The sequence below is a fragment of the Halteromyces radiatus genome (genome assembly GCF_025201355.1).
Source record: "Halteromyces radiatus strain CBS 162.75 chromosome Unknown BX664scaffold_1, whole genome shotgun sequence".
In the NCBI taxonomy this organism is placed as follows: Eukaryota; Fungi; Mucoromycota; class Mucoromycetes; order Mucorales; family Cunninghamellaceae; genus Halteromyces; species Halteromyces radiatus.
Window position 1 is genome coordinate 3,958,861 of NW_026251687.1, and position 21,236 is coordinate 3,980,096.

At 34.1% G+C, this 21,236-nt stretch overlaps 8 protein-coding genes across 8 annotated transcripts; 5 read left to right on the forward strand and 3 right to left on the reverse strand.

Moving 5' to 3' along the window:
- Nucleotides 1-825: 825 nt before the first annotated feature.
- Nucleotides 826-3,518, forward strand: BX664DRAFT_322627 (OPT family small oligopeptide transporter). Its single transcript, XM_051543528.1, has 3 exons — nt 826-1,112; nt 1,184-1,663; nt 1,792-3,518. The coding sequence occupies exons 1-3, from the start codon at nt 949-951 to the stop codon at nt 3,371-3,373; spliced, it is 2,226 nt and encodes a 741-aa protein (XP_051405584.1). The 5' UTR covers nt 826-948; the 3' UTR covers nt 3,374-3,518.
- A 228-nt stretch (nt 3,519-3,746) lies between these two features.
- On the forward strand, nt 3,747-6,590 carry BX664DRAFT_290468 (P-loop containing nucleoside triphosphate hydrolase protein). Its single transcript, XM_051541888.1, has 3 exons — nt 3,747-3,968; nt 4,055-4,117; nt 4,219-6,590. The coding sequence occupies exons 1-3, from the start codon at nt 3,842-3,844 to the stop codon at nt 6,519-6,521; spliced, it is 2,493 nt and encodes an 830-aa protein (XP_051405585.1). The 5' UTR covers nt 3,747-3,841; the 3' UTR covers nt 6,522-6,590.
- A 284-nt stretch (nt 6,591-6,874) lies between these two features.
- On the reverse strand, nt 6,875-8,245 carry BX664DRAFT_322636 (ubiquitin-conjugating enzyme/RWD-like protein). The gene is made up of 7 exons (XM_051543529.1): nt 8,066-8,245; nt 7,848-7,905; nt 7,675-7,717; nt 7,571-7,591; nt 7,446-7,511; nt 7,066-7,257; nt 6,875-6,953 (listed from the first exon to the last, which is right to left on the reverse strand). The coding sequence occupies exons 1-7, from the start codon at nt 8,109-8,111 to the stop codon at nt 6,933-6,935; spliced, it is 447 nt and encodes a 148-aa protein (XP_051405586.1). The 5' UTR covers nt 8,112-8,245; the 3' UTR covers nt 6,875-6,932.
- Nucleotides 8,246-8,364: 119 nt separating this feature from the next.
- On the reverse strand, nt 8,365-10,771 carry BX664DRAFT_322638 (Dihydropteroate synthase-like protein). Its single transcript, XM_051543530.1, has one exon. It carries the CDS (start codon nt 10,734-10,736, stop codon nt 8,451-8,453), a length of 2,286 nt encoding a protein of 761 aa, XP_051405587.1. The 5' UTR covers nt 10,737-10,771; the 3' UTR covers nt 8,365-8,450.
- Nucleotides 10,751-12,636, reverse strand: BX664DRAFT_322640 (replication factor C subunit 2). Its single transcript, XM_051543531.1, has 9 exons — nt 12,531-12,636; nt 12,387-12,465; nt 12,257-12,336; nt 12,085-12,201; nt 11,807-11,956; nt 11,607-11,727; nt 11,396-11,521; nt 11,197-11,322; nt 10,751-11,131 (listed from the first exon to the last, which is right to left on the reverse strand). Exons 1-9 carry the CDS (start codon nt 12,614-12,616, stop codon nt 10,964-10,966), a joined length of 1,053 nt encoding a protein of 350 aa, XP_051405588.1. The 5' UTR covers nt 12,617-12,636; the 3' UTR covers nt 10,751-10,963.
- Nucleotides 12,637-14,722: 2,086 nt separating this feature from the next.
- Nucleotides 14,723-18,848, forward strand: BX664DRAFT_322656 (ANTH domain-containing protein). The gene is made up of 12 exons (XM_051543532.1): nt 14,723-14,860; nt 14,947-15,089; nt 15,164-15,378; nt 15,439-15,623; nt 15,709-16,244; nt 16,304-16,397; nt 16,480-16,721; nt 16,774-16,998; nt 17,080-17,154; nt 17,246-17,324; nt 17,404-18,621; nt 18,695-18,848. Exons 1-12 carry the CDS (start codon nt 14,758-14,760, stop codon nt 18,706-18,708), a joined length of 3,129 nt encoding a protein of 1,042 aa, XP_051405589.1. The 5' UTR covers nt 14,723-14,757; the 3' UTR covers nt 18,709-18,848.
- Nucleotides 18,849-18,878: 30 nt separating this feature from the next.
- Nucleotides 18,879-19,627, forward strand: BX664DRAFT_322657 (pyridoxamine 5'-phosphate oxidase-domain-containing protein). Its single transcript, XM_051543533.1, has one exon. The coding sequence runs from the start codon at nt 18,898-18,900 to the stop codon at nt 19,570-19,572; it is 675 nt and encodes a 224-aa protein (XP_051405590.1). The 5' UTR covers nt 18,879-18,897; the 3' UTR covers nt 19,573-19,627.
- Nucleotides 19,628-20,475: 848 nt separating this feature from the next.
- BX664DRAFT_322660 (ribosomal protein L28e) lies at nt 20,476-21,236 on the forward strand. The gene is made up of 4 exons (XM_051543534.1): nt 20,476-20,496; nt 20,565-20,752; nt 20,826-20,999; nt 21,097-21,236. The coding sequence occupies exons 2-4, from the start codon at nt 20,612-20,614 to the stop codon at nt 21,193-21,195; spliced, it is 414 nt and encodes a 137-aa protein (XP_051405591.1). The 5' UTR covers nt 20,476-20,496; nt 20,565-20,611; the 3' UTR covers nt 21,196-21,236.

The following is a 21,236-nucleotide window of genomic DNA, read 5'->3' on the forward strand; positions in this document are numbered from 1 at the left end:
TCCAATTGGTTGTACAAATATGTTATGATTATGTTCTTTTTTTTTTTCTTCTTATTTTACTTTTCGGGTTAATGAACAAAAAAAAGAAAAAGAAAAAAGGCAAAAAAAAAGGAAGAAGTAGTGGTAGCTTATATTAAGGTGATGATGATGATAATTTATAGAACACTTATAGTTAATAATTCTATCAAAAAAAAAAAAAAGAAAAAGAAAAAGTTGGTATCTGAATATGGGGATTCACTGACAAATAAGGAAATATATTTCATTTTAAGCAGTTCTGTCTTCTTATCCAAAGTAGCATAAATACTCTCAAATTGGTGTTTTTCACACCTGATAGATGTAGCTTGTCACTTTTTCATTTTTTTTTTCTCACATTGTCTTATAAGAATAAGTCTCGTGTTCATTTTGTATCAAAAAAAAAAAAAAAGAAAAAAGCACATACCATCCTCTTTTGATTTCCATTTTTTTTTTTTTTGAACTATATGTTGAAACATTTATATATGATCATCTATCATCTTCTTTTAAAATAGAAGGTAAGAATAATGCTACGGAGATCTAAACGTCACGCTTCTTTTTTTTTTCTTATCAAATATGAGTTTGTCCTCCCATTGAACCTAGTTGTGGAGTTCATATTCATCAATTGTTAACCATATCCTAATACAGATATTTGAACCTAATTTGGTAGTAAATGATGTTTTGTAAACTGCTGATGATTCTTTACTACAAACAAATCTACACCAATCATTTTTCAATTACCGCTACCTGCTTTTTCACTTATAAAACCAAAAAAAGAAATCATGAATTTATTTTTCGCTTTTCTTTTCATCTTTTTCTATCTTTTTTTTTTTTTATATTTATATCTAATACCTCCCTTTTTTTATCCGGTTTTTTTTGTACTATTAATAAACTCCGTTGTGTAGTAACTTTTTACCCAACAAAGCATCATTCGACATGGAGCAAGAGTACATTGCCAAAAAGGTGGAGGATATCGACTACCATAAAACAACTGAATATTACAATGAAAAATCAAGTGATGTAGATATTGAACCTAATGATATTCAAATTACAGAAGAAGAAGATTCTCCCATTGAAGAAGTACGTGCTGTGGTACCAAAGTAAGTTCTTTTTTTTTTTCTAAATAATATATTTATGTTTATATTAATTATATGATTTTTTTATTTTATAGTACTGATGATACTACTTTACCTATTTATACATTCCGTATGTGGGTTCTTGGTATCGTGTTTACTGGTGTGTTGGGTTTTGTTAATCAATTCTTTTGGTATCGTAAAAACTCTATGACTCTTACAACCTTGGTAGTCCAATTGTTATCTTTCCCTATTGGTAAACTTATGGAACGCGTGATTCCTTCTTCTCGATTCTTCAATCCTGGTCCATTCAATATGAAAGAACATGTTTTGATCACAACTATGGCCAACTGTGCTTCTCAAACTGCCTATGCTATTGATATTCTCACTATTCAAAAACTATTCTACGAACAAGATATGGGCTGGGGTGGTGGTATTTTATTAATTTGGACTACTCAATTCTTGGGTTATGGTATGGCTGGTGTTCTTCGTCCCTACTTGGTTTATCCTGCTGCTATGGTTTGGCCTGCTAATTTGTCTCAAATCTCTCTATTCCGATCTTTACATATTGTTGACAAGTAAGTTCCAAAAAAAAAAAAAAAAAAAAAAAAAACAAATTGATGAAATATCATTTTCCACTTTTGACTGACTGATTTTTTTTGTCTTTCATTATCTTTTACCATCAATCATCAACCAATAACTATAGAAATTGGACTGGACCTACTCGATTCCAATGGTTCTTATATATGTTCTCGGGGATGTTCGTTTATTATTGGCTTCCTGGTTATTTCTTCACCGTACTGACTTTCTTCTCTTGGGCCTGCTGGATCAGTCCTAACAACGTTGTATTGGGTCAATTAACTGGTGGTTATAGTGGTCTTGGTATGCTTTCCATCTCTTTTGATTGGGAAACTATTGTTTCTTTCCTTCAATCACCCTTGATTGTCCCGTGGTGGGCTATCGCTAATGTCGCTGTCGGTTTTGTTATTGTTGCCTGGATCATCACTCCTGCCATGTATTACACTGATGTTTGGGGTGCCAAAACTTTCCCTATTCTCACTCAACAACTGTTTACTCTCGATGGTCAACCTTGGAACAACTCTTTGGTACTTACACCCGAAAAAATCTTAGATCCTGTCGCCTATGAAAAATATGGTCCTATGCGTATGTCCACTTTCTTTGCAATTACCTATGGTATTGGATTTGCTGGTGTCACCTCTGTCCTCACTCATACTTTCCTTTTCCATGGCAAGGAAATCGTGCGCCAATTCCGTGCCTCTCGTACCGAAAATGAAGATATCCATCACAAACTTATGCGTGCCTATCCTGAAGTCCCTGGTTGGTGGTACTATGCTACATTTATTATCTCCTTTGCTGTTTCCTTTGCTGTGATCTATTGCTTCCCTATTGGATTACCTTGGTGGGGTATGTTCCTTGCTATTGGCCTTTCAATGTTATTTGTGTTACCCATTGGTATTATTCAAGCCATCACCAATCAACAACCTGGTCTCAACGTTATTACTGAATTCATCATTGGTTTTGCTTTACCTGGACATCCTATCGCTAATGTTACTTTCAAGACTTACGGTTATATATCCATGTTCAACGCTCTTGTTTTTGTTGGTGATTTGAAGTTGGGTCATTATACCAAGGTACCTCCTCGTGCTATGTTCCATGTTCAAATGTTAGGTACCGCTATTGCTGGTGTGGTCAATCTTGGTGTTGCTCGTTGGTTGATGGAAACTATTCCTAATATTTGTACTGATGCTGGTTATCCTTTCACTTGCCCCAATGCTCGAACCTTTTACTCTGCTTCTATCATCTGGGGTGCTATTGGTCCTAAACGTATGTTTGCAAGTGATTCTCCTTATTCACCTACTCTTTACTTCTTCTTGATTGGATTCATTTTACCCATCCCTTTCTATTTCTTGTCAAAACGTTATCCCAACTCTTGGTTCAAGTATGTGCATATTCCTTTGATCTTCAACGCTACTGGTATGATGCCTCCTGCTGTACCTATCAACTTTTCCATGTGGTGTGCTCTCGGTTTTATTTTCATGTTCTGGTTACGCCGTTATAGACATGATTGGTGGATCAAATACAACTATATTACTTCCGCCTCCTTTGATTCCGCTGTCGCTATTTGTACTCTTATTATCTTTGGTGTTAATATGGGTTCTGGTTATTCACCAAACTGGTTTGGTAATGGTGGCTGGGATGTCAATTCTACTCCTGACAATTGTCCTATGGCTATGGCTAATTACTATGGTGAATGTACTACTTGTTAGTTACCTTCTGTCATCTATTCCATCATTCATTTTGCCTATTTACCTGTATTATTTTCTTCTCTTTCTTCTGTATTATGTAATTCTTACTATTTTATATAAAACATCAATAAATCTGATCTACCATTCTTTTCTTGATGATCCTCTTTTTTTTTTTTTTTGTAATCTGTCTATTATTCATTATGATCTTTTTTGATATTAAATATTTCTTATACTGAATATTTCACCATCATCATTATCATCATCATGATTATCATCATCATCGTGTAAGTCATTTGTTTACATCAGCTAACGATATCATGTCGAAAATATATGAATTCATACGGGCGAATGATGCATTTGCGGTCGTGACGGATTTTCAATTTTTTTTTTTTTTGTTAAAAGAAATGACCTGCCAACTCTATTTTTTTTTCTTTTTCTTTTCTTTTTCTTTTCTGTCTTTGCACCTTTTTTTCTTTTCTTCTTGTTTTCATGTTGCAGTCTGTAGCATTGTGTACAAAGCGGTTTACAAGTCTGCCATCTTATTCTTCTAGAAAAGTTTATTCTGCTTTGTCTCATTGTCGACAATCTATTTTACGATATCAATTCTACTCTACTGGTAAAATATCCTCCCTTCTCTCCTTCCAGTGTCTCTTCCCATTTTCATTCTTTTGACCCAACTTTTTTTTCTTTTCTAATTGATAGATGCAAAAGACTTTTCTATTCCGAAAACAAGAAATATTGGGATCATTGCTCATATTGATGCCGGTAATCATGAAGATTCTTTTTTTTTTTCCTCCTTTCTCTTATTGTTGAGTCTGTTACTGATTTTTTTTTTTTTTTTTTTTTTTTTTTTTTTGCTCTCTTAGGAAAAACGACCACAACGGAACGCATGCTTTATTATGCCGGTGTGACAAAACGGATTGGTGACATTGATGATGGAGACACTGTAATGGATTATTTGAAAGCTGAACGTGAACGAGGGATTACTATCAATAGCGCGGCCATTTCGTTTGGTTGGCATGGACACCGGATCAATCTTATTGACACCCCTGGTCATGTGGACTTTACCATGGAAGTGGAACGGGCTGTTCGTGTGTTGGATGGAGCAGTGACGATCTTGGATGGTGTTGCTGGTGTAGAAGCCCAAACAGAAACTGTATGGAAACAAGCAGATCGATACAACATTCCTCGTATCGCATTTGTGAATAAACTCGATCGAACGGGTGGTGCTTTTGGACGAACGGTACAACAAGTCTGGAAAAAGTTACAAAGTCGACCGCTAGTAGTACAACTTCCTTGGTATCATGATGATACTATAGAACAAACGATGATGGGTCGCCTCAAGGCCATTGTGGACATTGTGAATATGGAAGTTTTGACATGGAAAGATGTGGATGGAGCTCAACTTGAACGGATACCTTTTTCACCTTCCGATGATGCTACCTATTATGAAGAAGCTGTGCGTGCAAGAACGGCTTTGGTGGAAACATTGGCAGAAATGGATGAAAATATTGTGGATATCTTTTTTGAACAAGCAGATGGTGATCATATGCAAGTACCCCCTCAGGCAATCAAGGATGCTTTACGACGTGTGACTCTTAATAACAAGGCAGTTCCTGTACTCTGCGGTGCAGCATTCAAGAATATTGGAGTACAACCTTTATTGGATGCGGTGGTGGATTATCTTCCTAGCCCTTTGGATCGTCCTTCAGCCATTGCTACTCTTGCCAATAACAAGACTCAATTGATTCCTTTGAATGAAAATGGTCCACCATGTGCTTTGGCTTTCAAAGTGACACATGATCCTCGACGGGGTCCTTTAGTTTATGTTAAAGTATATTCTGGCAAGATTAATAATCGTATGACACTTTTCAATACAACAACAAGAAGCAAAGAACGGGTCAACAAGTTACTACAAATGTATGCTAAAGACGTGGAAGAAATCCCAATGGTGCAAGCGGGTAATATTAGTGTGATTGTTGGTCTCAAAGGAACACGCACAGGTGACACTTTAGTACAATCGAATGATAGCAAGGCCATCAAATCCAATCTTCAATTAGGCAATATTGACATTCCTAGTCCAGCATTCTTTTCGGCTATTGAGCCTCACTCTGTATCAGATGAACAAGCTGTGGAAGAAGCATTGATACATCTTGTGCGTGAAGATCCCTCTCTCAAAGTATGGACGGATGAAGAAAGTGGACAACGATTGATTAGTGGTATGGGTGAACTTCATCTGGAGATTGTCAAAGATCGACTCATCAATGATTTCAAGTGCAAGACGGATATGGGTAAGATGCGTATCAGTTATCGTGAAACATGTCAAGGGACCGGTTTGGCCAAGGCAATGTATGACAAGGAACTACTAGGCAAGCGTGCTCGCGCTGGATGTACTGTGGAATTGACTGGTATTGGTCAAGAAGAAGAAGAAGAAGAAGAAGAAGAAGAAGAAGAAGAAGAAGAAGAAGATAAAATAAATCAAGAAGATACTTGGAGAATGGAGGCAGGTAATCGCTTCAGTATTCAATTAGATGGATTTGGTGATGATGATGACACATCATCTAGTGGACTTGCTCTGGAGAAGGATGATATTTATCAAGCTGTTTATACTGGTCTTATGTCTGGACTTGCTCGTGGTGCAGTACTTGGCTTCCCATTGACACAAATGCAAGTGAAGGTATCTGATTTAAAACTCTTTGGACCTGATACTACGATAGGTGCTATTTCGTCCTGTGTTGCTCATGGTGTACAAGAAGCCATTCAACAAGCCAATCCTTGTCTTTTGGAACCTATGATGGAAGTGGTTACTGAAGTCAACGAGAATCATATCGGTACTGTGGTAGGTGATTTATCAGGAACAAGACGTGGGCATGTGATAGGAATGGATACATCATCATCTACTATTGGCAATGAAGACACATTGGATGTTCAGGTGTATTCTCCTCCAGATTCTATCTTGGTTCAAAATAATAATAATCGTACGGATATCGGATACATACCAAAACATGTGATCAAGGCTCAAGTTCCATTGTCTTCCATGTTGGGTTACTCTAGTGCATTGCGTAGCTTGACAGGTGGAAGTGGCAGCTTTTCCATGCGTGTGATGGGCTATGGTGAAATGAGCAAGGATAGGGAACGTGCTGTGGTCAATGATATGAAAGGTTGGTAGATTAGAATAGAATAATATACATATAGTGTCTTAGATTAGATGATTTTTTTTTTTTTTTGGCTTTCATGCATTGTAAATACAAATAAATAAATAAACAAAAAAAAAACAACCTGTCAAACATCATCATTATATTAGGTCTTTAGTATTGAGTAACTTCAAATAAGGAAAGAGAGAGAGAAAAATCAAATTTTATTGTGTATATATGTGTGCGTTCGTGCGTATGTGTATGTGTGTGCGTGCGTTTGGACAAAATGGTCAATTGGAGAGTACAATACAATGGCTACATAAAAAAAAGAAGAAGAAAAAGAAAAAAAAAAAGAAAAAGACAACGAAACTATACACTATCATCACTACAAAAAAAAAAAAAAAAAAAAGTAAATGTTATCATTGGATTTCTATGATTCTATGATTCTACCACTGATTCATTCGAATCTAAATTTCAAACTTACTATTGGAAAAAAAAAAAAAGTAATCAGTCATCCAATCGTAGATTTCATATGTTATCTTTTTTTTTTTTTTTTTTTTTTTTTTTTTTTTGATCTACCTGGAATGCCCAAGCTGTTTTCTTTGGTGATGCATGCGCACTTCTAATATAAAGATCATTATCTGGTGGGAGTTCTTTCTTGGTACAACTTGATAGCATAGATTGGATCGATAGACATACTTGAGCTACTGTTTGTACTGGTGACCAATCCTTGTATAAAATATTCAAACAGATATGTCCATTTGAATACACCTATTCCAAAAAAGAAGGGATCAATCTAATAAATGCTTTAAATATTTTGGATCAACAGTGTTACGTACACTAGAAAGATTATCATACAAAAGAAAACCAAAGAAATGTTAGACTGACAGGTATAAAAAAAATAATCATCCTTATCATTATAGAGTATCATCTGTTATAACTACTTACTGAGGATGCACTGGGACATATGGGCGAATAAAAAGTACTTCAGGGGATTCTAATGGATATGATGGAGTAAATCGAAACTAATTTGACAAGAAAAGGAAAGTTAACAATATTATATTCTTCTTTCAAATAATTTTACCTCAAGCTTGAATTCTTCGTTCTATCGAATCAGTAAAAATAATAATAAAAAAGTCAGTACGAGTCAACCACTCACTACCTTTCAAAAAACTAGTTAACACTTACTTCATATATAGTTCCTGGAGCACCTACTATTCGTAATCGCCACCTTTACAATAATAAATAAATAAATAAATAAAAAGATAATTGAATAACTCTTTCCCATCTCTTATCATCAAAAAGAACACATATACTTTTCTATATACTGAATCATTGTTCAGCCCATTTCAAATTCTTACCTTGTAAAGTCGTCTGCTTCATCAATATACACACCTTCAAGAGGATTGGTATTGAGATCTATATGAAAAAAAAGTAAAATATCAGTTAGCCCATCCTTTTTTTTTTTTATCTTTGAAAATGTTGTCTTTTTTTTTTTTTTTTTTTTTTTTTTTTTGCTGTTGTTGTTGTTGTTGTTGTTGTTGTTATTCACAACAAAAAAACTAAAACATATCATTACCCCGAAGTTCTTTGCTAAGTCGTTTGGAGAATAAAGTTTTGGCCATGGTATACAAAAGCAACAACTAAAATACTAGTTGTGTCGATGAGTAATAACAATAGTATTCAATGAAGAGAAGAAAGGAAAACAAGTAAAAAAAAAGAAACAATAAAAAACAATTAAAACAAAAAAAAAAAAGAGAGAGAGGAGTGAGAGAAAGAGAGAAAAAAAAGAGTGAATTTACCCCCCATCCATTAATGTTTGACTGCATGAGATGATCATGGAGAACTCCGCTAACTTTTTTTTTTTTTTTTTTCAAATGAATGATAAAATAAAAGACAAAAACGTTTTATTTGAATACAAATAGTTGTATATATACAAAAAAAAAATCTATCTAAAACTACCACTAACAATGACGATGATCACCACGTTTCCATACGGAATCACATACACGAGCCACTTCCCACATTGGTCGAACATCATGGACTCGAAGTATATTTGCACCACCAGCGACACTTGCAGCAACAGCACCAGCTGTACCATAAGATCGTTTTCCAGCTTCTTCTACCCCAGTCACCTTGCCAATGAATTTCTTGCGACTTGGGCCCATCAATGTAGGGAATCCTTCTAAAAGACTATCTTCAGCCACCATATCACCCAAATGTCGTAAAAGTTCAAAATCTTGTTCAGCTGTTTTTGCAAAACCAACACCAGGATCCATAATAATATTCCAACGATATACACCTGCTGCTAAAGCTCGTTTAATCAAATCATGAATCTGTTGAGATACTGCATCCACTACATCATCATTATCGTATGTCGTATTTTCCTTGTTCATCATCGTCTTGGCATCACCACGCATATGCATCAAGCACACTGGGATTTTATGTTTGGCCATTACATGAAGCATCTTGGGATCCCTAGAGCCACCGCTAATATCATTGATCATGGTAGCACCTGCTTCTACTGCCGCATCTGCCACATTTGCACGGAAGGTATCAATAGAAATGGGTAGATCAAATCCTTGTTCACGTAAACGTCGAATCACCGGTACCACACGTCGGATTTCTTCTTCTTCAGGGAAATCATCATCTGCTCCAGGTCGTGTTGACATGCCACCAATATCCAAAATAGCTGCACCTTCATCCTTCATTCGTATAGCCGCTTCCACTGCCTTGTCCACATCTACATAATTTCCACCATCTGAAAAGCTGTCAGGTGTTGTATTCAGAATACCCATGATATATGTTTGAGAGTTCCAATGCCAGATTTGTTTGTCCTTTTGTATGGGAATCACTTTTTCAATCTTGAGAGGTCCTTGTTCACTTTCCGCTGTCACTTTGAGGAGTTGAGATAAAAGTTGACCGCATGTCTTGTACAATCGAGGATGTTCCATTCCTTTAGCGATATCACAAAGGGGCCAAAGTACAAATTCACGTTCTTGAATACTGATATGAGGAATCGTCAAATCAGGTGTTTCCATCACCACATCATCATAAAAAAGGATATCCAGATCAATAGGTCTTGGTGCATTTCGGAAGCTTGCTGTACGACCCATAATTTCTTCCACTCGTTTTAATTTGGCCAAAAGTTCAACTGGTTCGAGAGAAGTAAGGATTTTGCATACACCGTTCAGAAAAGCAGGCTGTTCAGTATAATACATTGGTGGTGTTTCGTATAAAAAACTGGTGTCCACTACAACCGAACTACATTCTTCTTCCAATAAATCCAAAGCATGATAAATATGAGCCACACGATCTCCAACATTGGATCCCAAAGCGATGAATGAAGTATGAGTATAAGAAGATGGAATATTCTTGCCAACGATCTCGTCTTCCAAAGTAGCACCATGCGCAAAGTGATGACCCGATTTCTTTTCAGCTTCTAAAACATCACGTAACCACTTGATATCACGCGTCACTTCTAATCCAGAGGCATCAGCAAATAAAATAGCACTTGGTTTTTCCACACGTACACGAATCTTGTTAACATGACATTTTTCCAAAGCCAAACGAGCCACTGCCACAGCAAAAGCTTCTACAGTTTTGTAACCAGACGCTTCAATATGTCGAGTCAAAGTGCGAACAATGGTACGTAAATGATGCGACTTTTTTTGTTGATCTTCATAATGAATAGAGGAAGGATAGAGTAATGCCGAAGGATAGATAGTCAGATTGATCACCACTACTTGTTTTTCTTCTCTTTCCCACGGATTAACACCAATAATTGTATGAAGTCGAAGATCTTTGACAAATACTACATCTTGATAACCAAGTTTGGATACATCCCCAAGAGTTTCCACAATATCATCATTGTTAAAGTCTTGTCGACTACGACTGAGTTGAACACCTGAAGCAGAAGCATGTAAAAGAGCTTTAGGTTGTTCCACGGTAATCACGGTTCGTTCAGCACCAAAATGAACACAACATAACTTGACAATAGCATGAGCTAAAGCTTCTAAAGACTTGAAGGTACTTGTTTCAGCTAACTTTGTAATTCCTTTAGTGACATGGCCATAGTGAATAGAATTGGTGACATGATCAGTTTCGCCAGCAGCACTAATATCGGTATACAACCACACTGTAATCACTACAGGTTGAGATTTCAAACGTTGCCATGAATCAACTCCAGTAACATTTTTCAAAACCAAGTTTTTGATAAGAATCTTGTCGTATTCACGAGTTTCTTCCATATGATAATATATATAAAAGTAAAAAAAAAAAAAAAAGGTTGAAAGAAAAAGGAAAAGGAAAGGGAAATTTTTTAACACCGACTTTATTCTTTTCAAACTGATGGTGATGTGACTCGCATCTATAAAATCCATTCATGCAATTTTGTTGACCAATCAAATACTATAATACATCCAAAAAAAAAAAATCCTTAATTTTTTTTTTTTATTTTCTAAAAAAAGGAGCTATACTATTCCGAAATTATCAGACCCAACTGTAATAAGACGTTCAATATTTGTATATGTTCATCAGCACCACGAATAAGATGAAAATCAGCCGTACCCAGGATTTGAGAAATCTTGCTTTGTTGTAATGATGTCAAATTTAAGAATTCATTTCGTGATATCACGTCGTGCAGCTATTGAGAATAAAAATAATGGATTAAATTGATTTTCTTTCTTTTTTCTTCTTTATATCATTTACCTGATATACCAATAGTTCTCCAGAATAGCCAGCGTTCATCAGATCTTGTGCCAATTCTTCAATATCATTTGTATTTCCAGATTCCAGTTTCTTGATTATATTTTGCATAGTATCATCCGGAATGAGCTATATATATATAATTCAAATAAAAAGTCAAAACATCATTTTATAATTTTTCAATCATCAGTTATTTTTTTACCCCAGCCATTTCGTTGATCGTTCCCACAGTGACGCTTTCAGTTTTATGTAGATTTGCTCCACTTTGTAAGAAAGTGATTGCTTTACGGAGATCACCATTTGATGCTTTGATCAATGCGTTCATAGTCTATTATTTGATAAAATAAAGAAATAAAAAAGTGAGCATAGAATTTTTTTATATTTATTTTGAGATTTTTGAATTATCTACTTACGCCATTAGCCAAAGTTACATTTTCTTTGTTACAAATCATTTCAAGACGACTAGTAAGATCAGCAACAGGAAGCGGTTTGAATCTAAATTTGGCACATCTTGAAGTAATAGGTTCGATGATACTATTCAAAATGAATGAAGGAATCAATATATATATATATATATATTATCAAATCACATTTGTATTCATGACTTGCTTACCGACTGACGTAATTACAGATAATACAGAAACGAGTTGTTTTCGAGTATGCTTCCATTGTTCTTCGTAATGCAGATTGGGCATCTTTTGTCATAGAATCAGCTTCATCCAGAATGATAATTTTGTATGGAGGATTAGGGTATTTGCTATCACTAAATAATAATTATATATATATATATATATATATATATATATATATATTAAAAAAAAAGAACAATATCAATATCCATCATACGTTTTATATTCTTTCTTTCTTTCTTTTTTTATTTATTTTTATTACGTGTCACTAGCTGTCAAAGTAGAACGGGAAAAGTTTTTGATTTTTTCTCGGACAATGTTGATACCACGTTCGTCAGATGCATTCAGTTCAAGAGTACGAGATTTGGCAAACTTTGGACTATTATAAATAAATATAAATGATCTATTATTTTTGATATATTGGAATTTCTTACCCGTAAAGTTCTTGTGCTAGAGCTAAAATAGTAGATGTTTTACCAGTACCAGGTGGTCCATAGAATAGTAAATGTGGCAACTAGAAAAAAAAAGTTAACAATGATTCTTTTCTGTCTTTTGGATACCTACATTGTTCGACTGTAATGCTTTTTTCAATACTGCTACAGCTTGTTCCTGGGAAGAGATATCGTCAATAGTTTTTGGGCGGCTAAATAACAGTAAATAGTTAAATATGACTTTTATATAAAGGATAATTATTTGTCATTGACTTACTATTTTTCTACCCATGGTTTAATATGTGATTTGGTCTCAGATTTATTTTGTGCGCTTGCAGTAGAATAATTTTGGAAAAAGTTCATACTAAGAATGAAAAAAAAAAGTAGTGAGTGGCAAAGAAGAAAAGAGAAGAAAAGAAAAGAAAAAACACGTTCAGTCGCGATTTTGTTTTTTCCCCCTCTGATCACAGAAAAAAAAAAAAAAAAAAAAACTTAGCACCGGACTTTAGACTGTTTTACTATGGAAAAAAAAATGCCAAGAAAGATAGATCAATCATAGGCAAAGAAAAGAAAAATGATAATATTTAAATAAAAAAAAAAAAAGAGTTACTTTTATGATATTATATTTAATGATATACACTTTATTCAATAAAAAATGACGGAATTCAAAGAATAAGATGGCGCAAAAATAGGAAATAAAATATCGTAAGGATAGAAAATAAATGACAGAAGGAAAAAAAAAATATAATTGTCACATAATCAAATAGAGAATATAAGAAAATAGATATCATGAACAAAAAAAAAAAAAGGAAATCCACCAATTGAGTTCACCAAGTTAACATATAAAAAAAAAATAAAAAATAAAAAAAAAATGAGTGATATTTATCCAGATAAAAATATTTCACTAGCTTACCATTTAAGTGTAACGTGATCACCGTAGCGAAAGTAGGATGGCGATAACCATCCCGGAAATTGTTAAATTGTTAAGTTGTTATATTAATTGAACCAACAGTGTTTAAACCATTAAAGAAAACTTGTAAATAAAATTATAGACAACGGTGCTTAAACCATTAAAGAATACTTGTAAAGAAAATTATAAACAACGGCTATTGAACCATTAAAGAATACTTGTGAAGAAAAAGATAGGCAAAAAAAAAGAAGGCAGACCAAAAAGCAGGCAGGTAAGCCAAAAGGCAGACCCGTAAGATGAATGTAATGTAAAGAAATAAAAAAAAAGTTAAATCAAAGAGATCCTTTTATAAGAAAATGAATCACCCCTGCAATTATGAGCTAATTTTAGTAGATAAAATGATGAGACAAGATGTAAGCGAGTTTTATCATCTTTTTTAAATATTAGCAACATTTCTATCTTTATATCGTATCTAATTCATCATCATTTTTTTTTTTTTTAGTATTAACAACATTTCTCTCTTTCTATTGTATTTAATTTATCATTTGTCTTTTTTAGTATCTACTTTATTATTTTTACTATCTACTTCATCATTTTTTTTTTAGTGTTAGCAACATTTCTCTCTTTATAATAAAGTTAATTATATAAATGTTCACATTAAGTTCTATTACTACAATATCCATGTACTAAGTGATACGTGATACTGACTTGTTTTTGTCGTGTTTTAGTTTAATGACCAGATTTCTTTTTTTTTAGTTGTTCTATTTTAAATGATAGTATGATTGTGCACAGGATACTTATTATTGCCATTTTTTAATTTCCATAGGTGATCATCATTATTATTATATTGATTTATCATGTTGGCTGATAAAAGAGTGTTTTGACATTTTTCAAAGAAAAAAAGAAAAGAAAAAGAAAATGTTGTTCTGTCAGAAGGTAACTAGAATGAAGTATTTTGTATTTTAGCAGAAATTTGTACAGTGACTGACTACGATGTTCCATCATCCAACATATAATCATCAATCATCAATCATCAATCATCAATCATCAATCATCAATCATCAATCATCAATCATCAATCATCAATCATCAATCAATTGAAACCTAAAAAAGAATGGGCAACACCCAAAGCTGCTAAAAATATGATAAGTCCATGTTACTTTTATTTTGTGTCTTTTATTTTTAATAAACAAGTTATCATCAATATGTTATGTCTTTTTAATGTACTCTACCGCCATCTGGAGCGATATCTGAAAAAGTGGTAATGCGCCATTCATTTTGGGAAAGTACGATATTTTATTTTATAACATCACGAAAAGCATTTTCTTGTGACACGACAAAAAACTTTGAAAACACTGTATAATCCTATTCTTGGTTTTTATTAGTTTTGAAAAGGCTGTAGCAAACAATAGATGTTTTGGACTTGTGAATATTTCAATTTCAGCACCAATCAAGATTCTTCTTTTCCCAATATGGAATTTCAACACAAGCGAAAAAGGATTCTTTCCATTGGAATTACAGTCTTTTTTTTTTTTTTCTTTCTTTCTTTCTTTCTATACTTTCTTCCTTTGTTTTTCATCCACTTCCAACTATTATGTCATACTTATCCGCTGAAAAAGCAGAGTCTGAATTAGCTCAAAGTATCAAAAAGGCCACTAGTATTGAAGAAACTGCTCCTAAACAAAAACATGTTCGAAGTAAGTTTTAAATAATCAGGATGAACTCATCTTACTCTTTTTTTATTTTTTTTTTCTAACCTTTATTATTATTATTAATAAAATAGAATGTATTGTTTATACATGGGATCATCGTACTTCTGCTATTATCTGGAATATATTGAAAGTACAACCTGTTTTATCTGATGAAGTACAAACATTCAAGTCTCTTATTACTGTTCACAAGATTATCAAAGATGGTCATCCAAACGTAGGTTATATATATATATTCTTTCTTTTTTATTCATTTATTCATTCCTTTTTTTTTTTTTTTATTTGGAATAGGTTATCAAAGATGCTCTTCGTGAAACTGGTTGGTTGGAAACTTGTGCTCGAAGTGTTTCTGGTGAAGGTGTTCGTGGTTATGGAAATTTGATACGTCAATACGTTGACCTTTTACTTCATAAACTTCAATATCATCGTGATCATCCAGAATTCAATGGTACCTTTGATTATGAAGAATATATTAGTTTGAAGAATATTGATGATCCAAATGAAGGGTAGGCTAATATATGTAATATTTGATATTATAGACTCATTTTTTTTTTTTTTAAATATAGGTTTGAAACAATCAATGATCTTATGGTATTGCAAGATCGTATTGATCGATTCCAAAAAGTAGTCTTCTCTAGCTTCCGAATGCACTCCAATAATGAATGTCGTATTGCTTCTTTGGTACCATTGGTAGAAGAAAGTTATGGAATTTATAAATTTATCACTAGTATGCTTCGAGCTATGCATAAACGTAAGTTTTAAAATATTAATAATATTATACAAGATTCTTATGAATTATTTTAATATTATGATAATAATAATAATAATATTAATAGGTACTGATGCTGCTGATGCCCTTCAACCTTTACGTCAAAAATTTAATTCTCAACATTACAATCTTCTCAAGTTTTATTATGAATGCTCCAATCTCAGATATCTCACTAGTTTGATCAAGGTTCCCAACTTATCACCCGATCCACCATCATTGATTGATGCTGCTACTCCAACTTTACCAAAAAGACCTGAAATAGAAAATGTTCCTGCTGCTCAACCATCTCCTGAACCTGTTATTGATTTCTGGTCTGAACAACAAGCTCAACAACAACGTGAATATGAAGATCAACAGAAACGTTTAGCTCAACAACATGCTGAAGAACAAGAACGTATTCGACAACAACAAGCTCAACAACAACGGGAATTTGAAGAACAACAACGATTGTTGGCTGAAAGGGAACGTATGCAACAAGAAGAACTTCTTCGTCAACAAATGCAAAATCATCAAGCTGGAAGAATAAATGATTTAGAAATGCAACTTTTGAATTATCGCAATCAACTCGAACGTGATCAGATGTTATTGGAACAATACGATAGAGTAAATCTGATTATATTTATATGGAATTTGTTACTAATATCAAAGTATTATATTTATAGAGAGTGAAGGCATTAGAACAAGAACTACAACTTATCAATACCAATGCTCAACAACGTGATGCTTCTAAAGATGAATTGATTCGTTCTCTTCAAAGTATGTATATGAGAAAATGAAAAAAATAGAGATGATATTGATAAAACTTGTCATTTTTGTACATGGTTTTCTTTTTCTATAGATGAAATACAAATGTGGAAGAATAAGTATGAAGCCTTGGCCAAGCTTTACAGTCAATTACGAAAGGAACATATCGACCTTCTCAATAAGTATAAGCAATTACAAGTCAAGGCCAACTCTGCGCAGGAAGCAACTGAGAAATTGGAACGTATGCAAGCTGATATGCGTGCAAAAAATACTGAATTGGCTGATCTTATTCGTGAACGTGATCGTGCTCGTAATGAATTGGCAAGACTTCAAGGGGTAAGGATCAATATATATATATATATAGTTTCTCATTTTAATTTATTCTTAGAATCAACGTGATGATATGGAAAGACTGCAACGGGAATTGGATGATGCTCGATCAGAAGTACAACGTATGGGCAAATCAAAGGGTGATGAAGTTAGTACTCTTTTGATGAAATTCAACAGGGAAAAAGCAGATTTGGAAGCAAGTCTCAACGAGAAACAAGCTTTGATTGATGAATTCTTACGACAACTCGAAGATCAACAAGGAGATGCGGATCATATTAGAAGGGTAAGATGCATTCAACGTCAATCAGATATGTTGTGTGATTCTAACCTCCTTTATTATTATTATTATCATTATTACATATAGGAAAAGGATGAAGAAATCGCCGTCTTACAAGCTGGTATGGATGAATGCTTGGCACAATTGGCAGCTTTACAACAGGTGAGTGGAAAGTAGAAATGACAGAAAATAGATTACCATCAGCAGCTCATTCTTCTTCTTTTTTTTTTTTTATTTTATTTTATCGCATTAGAATGATCGACAAGCGGATCTTCAAGAGGAATTGGAGCGATTGGAAACTCAACAAACCGATAAACTCAATCAAATTTTAGGTAAAAGAAGAAAAAAAAAAGAATACCTTTTTTTTATGCTATAATTTTAACCACGCCCATCACTGTTTCATTTTTATAGATAGTATTCTTAGTACCTGTATCCAAAAGATCAATGATGGTGTCTATGAACTTGAAACACCTGGACAACATGGCAATGAAAACGCAACACCAGAATTGACATTATCGATGATCGAACGTGCCAGTATTACCTCAGTCGAATTTATGTCAGCATTCAGCAAATTCTTGGATGGAAGCAACAGTGGTGATCATACAAGTACTATTACTCGAGCACTCAACTTTGCGGATACAATCAATGATGTTCTTATACACGCCAAGGGAATTACGCGACTTGTGGTAGATGATGAAGATATCGATGAAATCATCAAATCAGCACGACTATCGGCAGAATCATGTATCCAATACTTTAGCAGTGTGATGTCAACATATTTGAACATGCTTCCAAGAGCTCAACGACCTGAAGTGGTGATCCAAGGTAATATGCGGGTACAGGAAGCCTTGATGAAACTATCAACAAAGACGGAAGATTTGATCTTGACGGGTGCGACCGATATCAATAAGCTCGCTGAAGGTGAAGTAGGTGATTTGGTGGAACAAGAAATGTCCAATGCTGCACGTGCTATTGAAGAAGCTACTGCCAAGATTCAAGCTTTAATGCGTCGTCCTGCCAATCCTGAATTCTCAGCCACCGATATCCAAGTCCATGAACTCCTTCTCAATTCGGTACTTGTTCTCACCAATGCCATTGCTAACTTGATCAAATGTGCTACTGCCTCTCAACAAGAAATTGTGGCTCAAGGACGTGGTACCTCATCTAAAGCTGCCTTTTACAAGAAACATAATCGATGGACGGAAGGTTTGATCTCTGCAGCTAAGGCTGTGGCTATGGCAACCAACTTACTAGTAGAAGCTGCTGATGGTGTGATCAGTAAAACACATTCCCTGGAACAGTTGATTGTGGCATCCAACGAAGTATCAGCGGCAACAGCTCAATTGGTGGCTGCTTCTCGAGTCAAATCCTCCTTTATGTCTCGTACTCAAGAACGTTTGGAAGTAGCGGCAAAGACTGTAAAGGATGCTGCAGCTGAATTGGTTAAACAAGTCAAGAATTTGGTGGCTCAAAAGAGTGACAATATTGATATTGATTTTAACAAATTATCTGTGCATGAATTCAAACGTCGGGAAATGGAACAACAGGTCAAGATTCTCCAATTGGATTCGGAACTCACCAATGCTCGTCGTATACTTGCTGAAATGCGAAGAAGTGGTTATCATACAGGTAAGAAATATTAAGAGAAATAACATGGCTGATGATCTTTGCTGATATTTTTTTATTATTATTATTATTTTAGAAGAAACGGATTAGTCATATCTTCAAGTTTTTAGTTAGTCAGTCAATTAGTGTTGTCTTGATACCATCAGCAACGGATCATTTAATGACCGATTTTTTTTTTGGTTTCACAATGTAAAAATATAAAAAATAAAATTTCACTTGATAATACAAAAGCTCTCTCTCTCTTTTCTTTTTTTTTTTTTTTTTTTTTTTTTTGTTACAATGACAACACCGTTATGGAAAAAAGTTTTATGGGAACAACTACAAAAGAACATTCAAAAACAAGGGCTATCGTCTTGCTTTATGACATTATGTCTTGCCACTCCAAGTGCCAGAACGGTTGTATTTCGAAGTTTTGCGGGAGAAGATCATGCTGATGAACTTGGATGGACTAGCAATTGCCTTGTTGTGACATCTGACAAACGTTCCAACAAGTTCAAAGAATTGCAAAACAATCGAGACTATGAAGTATGTTGGTTTATGCATGGAACGGGCGAGCAATATCGTTTGAAAGGGACCGTGTTTATATACCCACAAGATGAAGCGTCTTCTTTACCTCCAGTCTATCGACGATTATCATCCTCCGAACAACAAGATATCAAGAGTTTAGGTAGTAAAGTATTCCTCAACAAACAACAAGGTCAAGATACATTCGATTGGGAAGCCGAACGACGACGACACTTTGCCAATTTGGATGGTTGGTTACGCGCCACTTTTTCTCCCAAGAAAATCAGCACATTGGATATTACAGGATTGGATGACTCTGGTGAATGGTTTATTTCTCCAAATCAACAAGATTTGAATGATGCCTATGAAAACTTTTGTTTGATTATTCTGACAGTGAAACAAATGGATTATGTATCTCTCTCTGGCGAACGCAAATTGTATACCGATTAGTTTTTCTTTTTTACATCATGATATTTTTGAATAAAGTTTTTTTTTATGTATGAAATGGATCTGACTGCTTCGATTTTTTTTTTTTTTTTTTGGGATAGAGTGGAAGGATAGGTTTCTCCTTTGTAAAGATGATTATATGAAAATGACAAAGGAAGTGGGAACACGATAAGTGCCAACAATGGTGATGACTACACATTATTAACAGACTGTCTTTTTGATCCACTAACAAAACAAGTAATCATAGATAATATACACATCTTTTATTAATAGTACTTATACAGTATGATAATAGATTTAACCTTAAAAATGGGATTTTAAGGGAGATTGGAGATACGGATTTACCTTTCTTTTTCTTTTTCTTTTTCTTTTTTTTTTTTTTTTTTGATTTTACAGCCAAAATTTTCGAACTCCTCAGCCAAATTTTAGCTGTAAAAATAAATCGTCAGGGGTTCATCAGGCAATTTTTCAAAAAATCCTTGAAATCTTTTGATGCTGATTGCACATTAGGTGGCAAGGTAAGCTATGAAATGGGGTTAGATGATGTTAAGTTATTTTTTTAAGAGGAATCTAATGGTAGTAGTTGTATTGGATGATGATCGTTATTGAATGAGGGATGATTGAATTGACTCTTATTTTTTAAATTACTCTATAAATTGGGAGGCAAGGTATAAATTGCTATTAATATAAATGAAAGAGAATGATTAAATCCATGGTCTATATAAATTTGTTTCAATGATGATCACTTTTGAATGAGTTCCATAGTGCAGGACGCATCTGACGGAACTCAAAAAAAAAGGGTTCTCCTGAGAGATGGATTTTTCTGTGGCTTGAACATCGACAATTTTTTTTTTTTTTATATCTTTGTTAAAACTTTCCTTTTCTCTCTTTCTTTCCCTCTTTTTCGTTTGAACAAATAATCTAACTGTAAGTAAAGAAATGCTTACATTTTTTTTCTTTTCTTTTAAAAGACCTGATAAACATTATGTAATTAGTTCCAAAATGAACTTATCGTATCATCAAACATCCTTTATATGATTAGATGTCTTCTGCATTGGTCTGGGAACTCATCAAGAACAACAACTCCTTCCTTGTGAAGCGTGACGGTCTCCAACTTTCTTCTGAATCCAACAACTTGACCAACCTCCATTCTTTCAAGTACTCTGGTATTGCTAACAACAAGGTAAGTGAAAAAAAAGGATAGACTGGAAATATATATATATGTTATCAATGTACTTATATTAAAATACAAATAGACTGTTGGTATCCAAGCTGCTACTCGTGGTATCAAGTTGACCAAGAACACTAAGAAGACTTCTTCTCCTGCCAAGTCTGTTAACTCTACTGTCATTGCCAAGTCTCGTCGCCACACTGCCAAGTCTGTTGCTAACTTGATTGCTCGCAGCAACTACAGAGCTGATCTCCTTCCCGTGAGTTTTTTTTTTTATTTTATTTTATTAAAAACTTATTGTTATCTACAAAGATGCATTGTTATTAATTTTTTTTTTTTATTCTCATCGTTATTAGGCTGCTCTTGCTCGTGCTTCCGCTGTCATCTCTTCTCAACAACCTGTTAAGCAAAAGAACTTGCGTCCTGCCAAGGGTATCCGTGCTCTCAAGGCTTAGATTATTGAACATCCTTCATCCCTTTATTCTTTTCTAGTTGC